Raw genomic sequence first — 11,403 nt, 5'->3', positions numbered from 1 at the left:
AAGCTGCAACCTTTGAATCTTGGAATTATCGAATCTTTTAAAGAAATTTACACTAAACAACTTATAAGTTAATCATTTCTTTTTCTGGATTCCGGTGACCAGCAATATGCCTCTAAAGCAAAAATAAAATGTTCTGGAAGGTCTGAATTTAATTTCTACAGCGTTGGACAGTGTCCCCTAGAATGCATTACAAATAGGCTTAATAAAGCTTCTTTTACTAATGTTTAAATAGTAACCTAAAATTTTATTATTTTTTGCATCTTAAAGAAATTAATAATGAGACAAATTTTATATTTAAAATATTTATTCTCTATTATAACGTATCAAGCTATATTAAGATGCAGTTCTTTGTTTTATTAAAAAAAAAAACATTTATTTCACACCACAACAAATACAGTAACAATTATAAAGTTCCCGTAACGGGATAGTTAAATCTTATAAAACAAACTAGAAAAAGTACCCGTAACGGGATATATGAAAACTCACCCGTAACGGGATAGATAAAATATTATAAAACAAACTAGATGAATTCGTAACTGGTTATATGAAAACTCAAATTCCAAAACAAACTAATCTCTAAAAAAAAAAACCAACATCTCTCTTGTTCTACAAAAAGTCTTCTAATTTTATCGTCTGCTTCTATTTTATTGTTTGTCTCCTTATGTGTTTATTTTATTTTATTCATGCTTTTGCTAGCCCGTTATTTTTTTAATATTTTTACCTTTATTCATGCTTTTGCTAGCCAATTATTTTTTTAATATTTTTTGACTTTATACTATTTTTACTAAAAAGTGTATGCCGGTAATCATTCAAATATGAGTTTATGGTATTATCGAACTATTATTCCTGAAATAATTATAATCGATAATTAATGTTTAAGTATGCTTAATCTAAATAAGCTGCATGTTGAGCAAAGATAGTTTTTACAGCACTTGTTTAAAAAAATAATGCTTTCGCAATATGTTTATTAAATTGTTAATTAAATATTTCTTTACAAGATTAAATTAACTGTATAAATTCATTAAAGGACTTAGAAAAAAACTGTGAAAGATATTTGTAAAAAACCCTTTTACGTTTGAGAAAACTTTCCAGATTTTTTTCGACCCTTAGTTGCCCCCTATGAAAACAGCTGTTTAGTACATATTTCACATCTGAGAATGTGAAGAGGGTGATCTTAAAGAGGATGGGGAAATGCGGTAGCAGCGTTCACATCAATGAGATAAGTGAATATTCTATAGAAGCTTAAGATAGTGTTTCTCCCACGCAAATTATTCTATCATTTTTTCCTTTCATCCTTTTCATGAAATTAAAGAAAAAACGATGCTTTTAAAAGAAGGGCTCTGCTTTAGATAAGGTTTAGACGTTTTTATAGAAATGATTTTTAAAAATTGCTTCTTAATTTTTGTGAGCGAGATTTTCGAACACTGTGATATTTTGAGGTGAAATTAATGCTAATAATAATTAAAAATTGTTAAAATTACTGTTGCTGTATACACGGAGAAAAATACTCTGGTAAAATTAACGTTCTGTATGGTAATGAAATTGCAAACACGTTAGGGGTTTCGGAAAATATTTAAATAAGAAAAAAAATATTAAACAAATTGTGACGAATCATTATTGTATTCAGAGCAAGGATGGATTAAATAAATTGAAAAATTTGATAATAGGATGAAATTACAAAGTGTTATTGTTAACATGTTTTCATCTCTTCTCAATTCATCATGTAATCAAACAAACTAAACTAAACTCAGTGGCGCGACAGCCCATAGAGGGCCAAGGCCTGCTGTGCCCATCTCAGTTTTCCTGACCTTTGGGCTCTGAGGTAGAAGAGCAGATGCTCCAGTTGAGTGGTCAGCCCAACGCGGAACCCCCAGTGTTTAGCTCCCAAGCATGCTTGGTAATCAAACAAGTGCTGATGTATTTGTTTTCTATCTCGTCATCCAATATCAGGGGTGGCGAACCTTTTTGCACCAATGTGCCATTTTTTCTAAAAAATTGTTTAATGTGGTCATAGACGTGCCATCAAATTATTTTGATTTCGTGATTATTGGGAAAGTAATAATACTAAAGACTATCAACTCAAAACTCTTTATATACTATGGAGAGAGAAAAATTTTTGCAATGTCTCAGTTATACGCATAATTCAACTTAAAGTAACATCAGTGTGACTTCTGTTGTAGCAAATTAGATAACAAATAACTTATATTAGATTGTATGTTAGTTTAAACAGGACTGTTAAATTTTTTTGCTAGTTATTTATTGTTAGCTTGTTTTTTATGGTTATTAATTGAGTTTTTTTGGCATTAATTGTTAATTTTTTTGTTAATAATTTTTTTGTGTGAATTTTAATTTAATTGTTAATATGCTTCATAGTGAACTTTGATGGGTGGCGTGCCCAAAATATTGTGTCGCGTGTCATGAATGGCACGCGTGCCATTGGTTCGCCATTACTGTCCTATATAGTAAACATGCTAATTTTCTATCTTGTCATCCAATATAGTAATTCGTTTGATTTCAAAGAAAGTTATTTTTTTCTTGTTTAAATATTAATTTGCAACTCATAATTTATAAATGACTTGAATGAACTTAATTTTTTATCACAGTTTATAAATACACATGTTATAATCGGGACTATAGAGCATCTTGCATGCTATGCAAGAAAATTCATAGAATCTATGTTTATGAATTGCAAAATTTAAATGAATTAAAAAAAATATGTAAGTCAAAAATTTCGTAATTCAAATAATGTCATTCAAAAATTTCGTAATTCAGCAACATTTCGTAATTCAAATAATGTTTAAAATATCATGAATTTATAAACATGGTAGTTAATTAATTCTTGATATTTCATGTAATTTTATTCTAATGGTGCAATAAAAACTAACAAGGAAATTAAACTTTCCTAGCAGGAAAATTATCTTTGTAAACATAATTAGGGTGTAAAAATTGAGAGTGAATTTTAAAATTTAATAATTAATAGCGTGATAGTGTAAGGGAATAAAAAATAAAATTATTGAAATATCTAATGAGAAAAAGTTTGTTCAAATGCAATAATCTCTTATAGCTTTTCTTAGTTTTTTTTTCCGTTGTTAAAAAAAGAGGTAGAAACTGAAAAATGACGTCTCTTTTTTTTTAATTAATTGGTTTTTGAAAGAAAATAAAAAATTAAAGAGATTTTTTTTTTGAATTATACTGTGCTTCATTGTTGGTCTCAAAATTGCATCACATGACAACAACATATTTATTTTTTTTAAAGAAATAATCCCAAGAAACTCAAGCGGTAAGATATTACCCGATTAAAAATTGATTTTGCTTCAAAAATATATAAATAGCAAAAGCAGTCGACATGTTTCAAGGGCTTTAAAAATAGGCATCCATTTTCCAGACCATATTCCGGTCTGGCAAGTCTTGAAAATGGGTGCCTATTTTTGAAGCGCTTGAAACATGTCGACTATTACTTCTAATTTGTATATTTTTGAAGCGAATTAAGTTTTCAATCAAGCAACGACATATCTTTTGTTTGTTGCTTTATTAGTATTAAAGCATCCGTTTTTAATTAGTAAATGAAATTACAATGAAAGCTATAAACTCTTATTTATTTGTTTAATTTGATCACTCGATACATTGCCTCATATTTTTATTACGATTCTTACAAAAACAGAACAAATACAATTTACAAGTATAAAATTTTAAATACGCACATTTAATTTATTAAGAGCTTTGACATTTATTTAATTTTCTTGTAAAAAATTTACAATTTGAAATCTTTATTATCCTCTTTTTTTAAAACTTTGTCCTTTTTGGGGGAATATGGTAAATTAGAACTATTATTTGGGGTGACTGAGTTGCAATCATCGTCTGGTTTGTTGCAGTAGGCCACAGTAGAACTTGGCTTTTGAGTGTTTTTGTGAGTTGTTTTCTTCCGATGTTCTCTGACTAGTTCTAAATGGTGTTGAATGTAGGACTCTTTTGGCGCTATTGTTGTCGCACGTAGCAAACATAGTTCAGCTGCTTCAAGCTCCTTTAATTGGTAATGGACAGCACACAGATTGTGCATGGCTGGTACATGGTAGGGATCTTGTTGCAATATCGATTCATAGCACTAAAAAGAAACATATAGATATTAAATAAAACATGTATTTTATGCTTATTTACAATTATTACACGTTCATGATAGGGACCTTGCTGTAATATCGTTTCATAGCACTAAAAAGAAACGTATACATAGATATTAAATAAAACATGCATTTTATGCTTGTTTACAGTTATTACACGTTAACATCTCTATACACTGATTTTTATTTGTCAGTCGCTCGTCGAATGTAACAAAGATTTGATTGAATGTGGAATAAAATATGTGAAAGAATTCAATGATAAAAACAAGCAATCACAGAGCGATATAAAAAATTGTGAATTGTTAATCGCAGCGTCGTGTAAAATATTAAATGGTGGTAGAAGAGTTATGATAATTTTTGCCGATTTTCAGATGAAATGAGAAATTTTAACTACCGCGGCATATTAACATTTTAAGTAAAAACATCGAGTTCTAAAACTAAAAACGGTTTTAATTTTAATCGAAAGCGAAATCTAAAAAAGGGCCGTTCGATTATTACGTAGGCGTGTTTTTTGCAGTTTTAAACCCCTTTCTCAGAAAAATTAGAATACAAAATGCTTACGTAAGAAATTCTGAAATCTCTCTCGATTTTTCTTGCTTTTACTACTGTAATCTAATTTTAGAAATAAATTCAAAAAAAATATTAATTGTAAAATGAATGAAACGAAATTAATTTTTATCTTATTTTATAAAATTTTTTGCGTTTTCCTTTGGTGATCAAAAATTTTTACCTAAAAAATTCCTTATAAAATTTTTTTTTCCAACTTTTCCTTTACCCAAATTTAATTTTAATTACGAGTATAAAGTTTTACAAGTTTTATGTTTTTCGAAGTTTTTTGTTACACTTTTTGTAATTAAAGAAAAAGAAAATAAGGGGATTTTAGTGACTTACGCAAGCAGTGCTCCTACCTCTCCGCCCCCTTGTAAGTAACAATAAGCAAGTTGCAAATCCCGTAGCCCCCTTAGGTACTTTTGTAACATGACGGTCACAAATTAAATATTTAGTTAGCTTTTGTAATAATGTAAGAGTTTTGTCTTCGTAAGTAGATGTATTTCATAAAAACAGCAAAGAATTGTGCTCACGACGAATTGTAGCGATTGTACCTACGACGAATTGTGCTTGCGACGAATTGTTCCTGCTATGAATTGGGCCCACAACAAATATTGTGACAAGTAGTGTCGAACGAGTAGTGTCGACGAGTATTACGACGAATTGGGTTAGCGACAAATTGTGCTTTTGACGAATTCTGCGCGACGGTTTGTCGCTAAGACGAACTGTGTATGACGGATCAACGCTGGACTTTATGAGAGATGATGCAGAATGTAAAAAAGTTATTATGAGAAATGATGCAGAATGTAAAAAAGTTATTATGAGAGATGATGCAGAATGTAGAAAAGTTATTATGAGAGATGATGCAGAATGTAAAAGAGTTATTATGAGAGATGATGCAGAATGTAAAAAAGTTATTATGAGAGATGATACAGAATGTTAAAAAAGTTATAATGTCGGCAGGATTCAAAAGAGCGTATGCGCAAGCTGTGAGAGTAAACATTGTTAAGTGTGAGTTAGTTTAAGATAAAAAGCGCAAAAAAAGTTATAAGCAAAAGTTTATTGTTCCAATGTCTATACGTTTTTTCAAAATTACTAACACTGCAAGCGCCGGATGAGCACAAAAGCTAAATTCAAAAAGTCAAGAAAATCAATTTTCGGCATAAGCATATATTTAACGAAAAATTTGTCAATAGATTACCTGTTTGGCAGCTGTATAGTTGTTCATATGGTTAAAATAGATGTTACCGAGCAGCACTAAACCTTTCAGATGCTTCTGGTTTAGTTTCTGTAAAAATGGCAGAGCTTCAAGAGGACGATTTGTTTCATAAAGAACGAGAGCAAGATTGAAAAGAGCAGCGTCAAAGTTGGCTTTCAACTGTGAAAAAGTAAAATAAATTATTATTCCATGGATTCATAAGATGGAATGCAAACTATTTCAATTATTTACGAAGTAAGGAAACAAATCGAGGTTATTTTTACGGTTATTTAGCCTTATCGAATTCGAAATGCATTTTTAGGCTCTGTAAGATTCATCAATTATAATTTTGTTTTGCCTTAAAAGTACTTTTCAAACTTGTTTTTTTCCTTGATTTTTCAAAAGATCAATGAATTTTACTGTTTTTTAAAATTGTATGCAGAAAATTAAAATATAAAGAGCTAAGCTTTTGATTTTTCAAGTTTAATCTATTAGTTTAAGCTATTTGCATTATAAAGATTTTTTGTGACAAAAATATTTTTTTACGAGTGTCATTTTTTAATTTAGAAAAAATATTTTAACATTAAAAAAATATTTTCTGCTCCTCAAAAATTCTATAATAATGGCATTAGTTTAATTTTTTTATTATTCACAAAACTTGATTATTTCTTTATTATTTACCAAAATATCGGAAGTCAGTACATTTTTCGAACCATTTTAACGACTTTTCAATTCACTTAATTACTAGATTTGTAAAATTACCAGAGGCGAAAGAAACGAATACATTACACTACAAAAAATTTCAGATCAAATTACGGTATGAAGTATTGGTACTTTGGCTGCATCATCCGTAAAGTCCATTTTAATCTTAAAATCTATTTTTTACGTAAAATCCGTTTTTACCGTAAAATATTACACCATAATTTTTACAGTAATATTCATTTAATTCGAGTGATTCAATGACTTTACGATAATCATTACTGTAAAAATTACGGTATATCAGAAAATTTCGTACTGTAACATGTTCCGGTAAAAATGGATTTTACAGTAAAAAGTACTGGCATCCTGAGTGCCTGTTCTTTTGACCGTAAATTGATCCAGAATTATTTACAGCGTGTTTAAGTTGAATCTATATAACATATAATCTGAATAGTCTGAACATAACCTCTGATTCATATAAAACTACGAATGTCAGGTTCAACATAAATTTATCCAAGTTATAGTCAATCACCTGCAGAGTTTTCCTAAAATAATGTTCAGCTTTTGATATATCTCTATCCTGCATAGCCAGCATACCCATATTGAAATAGGTTCTTTCCGGTTGTTGTCCTTTATCCAGAAGCACCTGCAATCTGAAGCAAAGGTAGATATGTCGATTACTAACATGAGGGTATAGAGGTAGTACTATAATTAACTTACGACACATTAAGCTCTGTAGTCAGATTTATAGATACTTTTATAAAACCACGATTACTATAAATGTAACTCTTGTTAAAGGTCGGGGCATGAGAGTTCAATCCCCCTAAACTAAAATAACTTCCCCTAAAAATCTTTTATAATAAAATATGGATTTATATAAAAAACAATGCTCATAAAATGAGCTTAAAATGTAAAATTGTAATTAAATTTTTTATTTATTTATTTTAAAAAGAGATCAAAGTTTTAAACATCAAAAACCAAAGTTGACTTTTACGTTCAGTGTATGGTCAATTGTACATTCAATCCGATCCCAAGTTCAGTACTGAGAAGTACGTGGTCAATCACGTTTCAATCCTTATTTAAGTTAGAACTTACTTTAATGAAACAACAATATCAAATAGTACGAGACTGAAATATCCAAAACCAAAGTTGACTTTTGCGCTCAGTGTACGGTCAACTATACATTCAATCCGATCCCAAATTCAGTACTGAGAAGTACGTGGTCAATCACGTTTCAATCCTTATTTAAGTTAGAACTTACTTTAATGAAACAACAATATCAAATAGTACGAGACTGAAACATCCAAAACCAAAGTTGACTTTTACGTTCAGTGTATGGTCAACTATACATTCAATCCGATCCCAAGTTCAGTACTGAGAAGTACGTGGTCAATCACGTTTCAATCCTTATTTAAGTTAGAACTTACTTTAATGAAACAACAATATCAAATAGTACGAGACTGAAATATCCAAAACCAAAGTTGACTTTTGCGCTCAGTGTACGGTCAACTATACATTCAATCCGATCCCAAATTCAGTACTGAGAAGTACGTGGTCAATCACGTTTCAATCCTTATTTAAGTTAGAACTTACTTTAATGAAACAACAATATCAAATAGTACGAGACTGAAACATCCAAAACCAAAGTTGACTTTTACGTTCAGTGTATGGTCAACTATACATTCAATCCGATCCCAAGTTCAGTACTGAGAAGTACGTGGTCAATCACGTTTCAATCCTTATTTAAGTTAGAACTTACTTTAATGAAACAACAATATCAAATAGTACGAGACTGAAATATCCAAAACCAAAGTTGACTTTTGCGCTCAGTGTACGGTCAACTATACATTCAATCCGATCCCAAATTCAGTACTGAGAAGTACGTGGTCAATCACGTTTCAATCCTTATTTAAGTTAGAACTTACTTTAATGAAACAACAATATCAAATAGTACGAGACTGAAACATCCAAAACCAAAGTTGACTTTTACGTTCAGTGTATGGTCAACTATACATTCAATCCGATCCCAAGTTCAGTACTGAGAAGTACGTGGTCAATCACGTTTCAATCCTTATTTAAGTTAGAACTTACTTTAATGAAACAACAATATCAAATAGTACGAGACTGAAATATCCAAAACCAAAGTTGACTTTTGCGCTCAGTGTACGGTCAACTATACATTCAATCCGATCCCAAATTCAGTACTGAGAAGTACGTGGTCAATCACGTTTCAATCCTTATTTAAGTTAGAACTTACTTTAATGAAACAACAATATCAAATAGTACGAGACTGAAATATCCAAAACCAAAGTTGACTTTTGCGCTCAGTGTATGGTCAACTATACATTCAATCCGATCCCAAGTTCAGTACTGAGAAGTACGTGGTCAATCACGTTTCAATCCTTATTTAAGTTAGAACTTACTTTAATGAAACAACAATATCAAATAGTACGAGACTGAAACATCCAAAACCAAAGTTGACTTTTACGTTCAGTGTATGGTCAACTATACATTCAATCCGATCCCAAATTCAGTACTGAGAAGTACGTGGTCAATCACGTTTCAATCCTTATTTAAGTTAGAACTTACTTTAATGAAACAACAATATCAAATAGTACGAGACTGAAATATCCAAAACCAAAGTTGACTTTTGCGCTCAGTGTACGGTCAACTATACATTCAATCCGATCCCAAATTCAGTACTGAGAAGTACGTGGTCAATCACGTTTCAATCCTTATTTAAGTTAGAACTTACTTTAATGAAACAACAATATCAAATAGTACGAGACTGAAACATCCAAAACCAAAGTTGACTTTTACGTTCAGTGTATGGTCAACTATACATTCAATCCGATCCCAAGTTCAGTACTGAGAAGTACGTGGTCAATCACGTTTCAATCCTTATTTAAGTTAGAACTTACTTTAATGAAACAACAATATCAAATAGTACGAGACTGAAATATCCAAAACCAAAGTTGACTTTTGCGCTCAGTGTACGGTCAACTATACATTCAATCCGATCCCAAATTCAGTACTGAGAAGTACGTGGTCAATCACGTTTCAATCCTTATTTAAGTTAGAACTTACTTTAATGAAACAACAATATCAAATAGTACGAGACTGAAATATCCAAAACCAAAGTTGACTTTTGCGCTCAGTGTACGGTCAACTATACATTCAATCCGATCCCAAATTCAGTACTGAGAAGTACGTGGTCAATCACGTTTCAATCCTTATTTAAGTTAGAACTTACTTTAATGAAACAACAATATCAAATAGTACGAGACTGAAACATCCAAAACCAAAGTTGACTTTTACGTTCAGTGTATGGTCAACTATACATTCAATCCGATCCCAAGTTCAGTACTGAGAAGTACGTGGTCAATCACGTTTCAATCCTTATTTAAGTTAGAACTTACTTTAATGAAACAACAATATCAAATAGTACGAGACTGAAACATCCAAAACCAAAGTTGACTTTTACGTTCAGTGTATGGTCAACTATACATTCAATCCGATCCCAAATTCAGTACTGAGAAGTACGTGGTCAATCACGTTTCAATCCTTATTTAAGTTAGAACTTACTTTAATGAAACAACAATATCAAATAGTACGAGACTGAAATATCCAAAACCAAAGTTGACTTTTGCGCTCAGTGTACGGTCAACTATACATTCAATCCGATCCCAAATTCAGTACTGAGAAGTACGTGGTCAATCACGTTTCAATCCTTATTTAAGTTAGAACTTACTTTAATGAAACAACAATATCAAATAGTACGAGACTGAAATATCCAAAACCAAAGTTGACTTTTGCGCTCAGTGTACGGTCAACTATACATTCAATCCGATCCCAAATTCAGTACTGAGAAGTACGTGGTCAATCACGTTTCAATCCTTATTTAAGTTAGAACTTACTTTAATGAAACAACAATATCAAATAGTACGAGACTGAAACATCCAAAACCAAAGTTGACTTTTACGTTCAGTGTATGGTCAACTATACATTCAATCCGATCCCAAGTTCAGTACTGAGAAGTACGTGGTCAATCACGTTTCAATCCTTATTTAAGTTAGAACTTACTTTAATGAAACAACAATATCAAATAGTACGAGACTGAAACATCCAAAACCAAAGTTGACTTTTACGTTCAGTGTATGGTCAACTATACATTCAATCCGATCCCAAATTCAGTACTGAGAAGTACGTGGTCAATCACGTTTCAATCCTTATTTAAGTTAGAACTTACTTTAATGAAACAACAATATCAAATAGTACGAGACTGAAATATCCAAAACCAAAGTTGACTTTTGCGCTCAGTGTACGGTCAACTATACATTCAATCCGATCCCAAATTCAGTACTGAGAAGTACGTGGTCAATCACGTTTCAATCCTTATTTAAGTTAGAACTTACTTTAATGAAACAACAATATCAAATAGTACGAGACTGAAACATCCAAAACCAAAGTTGACTTTTACGTTCAGTGTATGGTCAACTATACATTCAATCCGATCCCAAGTTCAGTACTGAGAAGTACGTGGTCAATCACGTTTCAATCCTTATTTAAGTTAGAACTTACTTTAATGAAACAACAATATCAAATAGTACGAGACTGAAATATCCAAAACCAAAGTTGACTTTTGCGCTCAGTGTACGGTCAACTATACATTCAATCCGATCCCAAATTCAGTACTGAGAAGTACGTGGTCAATCACGTTTCAATCCTTATTTAAGTTAGAACTTACTTTAATGAAACAACAATATCAAATAGTACGAGACTGAAATATCCAAAACCAAAGTTGACTTTTACGTTCAGTGTATGGTCAACTATACATTCAAT

At 31.0% G+C, this 11,403-nt stretch overlaps 1 protein-coding gene across 3 annotated transcripts in view; it reads right to left on the bottom strand.

Moving 5' to 3' along the window:
- Window positions 1–3,575: 3,575 nt before the first annotated feature.
- Window positions 3,576–11,403, bottom strand: part of LOC107450915 (protein O-mannosyl-transferase Tmtc3) — a 120,794-nt gene continuing 112,966 nt past the window's right edge. For all 3 annotated transcript variants that reach the window (XM_087154206.1, XM_087154205.1, XM_087154207.1), the window contains exons 18-20: window positions 7,094–7,214; window positions 5,866–6,042; window positions 3,576–4,102 (exon numbers count right to left, since the gene is read on the bottom strand). In XM_087154206.1, coding sequence (XP_087010332.1) covers window positions 3,752–4,102; window positions 5,866–6,042; window positions 7,094–7,214 — 649 coding nt within the window. In that variant the 3' untranslated portion in view covers window positions 3,576–3,751. The remainder of the gene's footprint in view (window positions 4,103–5,865; window positions 6,043–7,093; window positions 7,215–11,403) is intronic.

The sequence above is a fragment of the Parasteatoda tepidariorum genome, chromosome 10 (assembly GCF_982258835.1).
Source record: "Parasteatoda tepidariorum strain Cologne lab strain chromosome 10, Ptep-v5.0, whole genome shotgun sequence".
Taxonomy (NCBI): domain Eukaryota; kingdom Metazoa; phylum Arthropoda; class Arachnida; order Araneae; family Theridiidae; genus Parasteatoda; species Parasteatoda tepidariorum.
The sequence above is the reverse complement of the archived record's forward strand: the minus strand, read 5'-3'. Positions and strand labels throughout refer to the sequence as shown.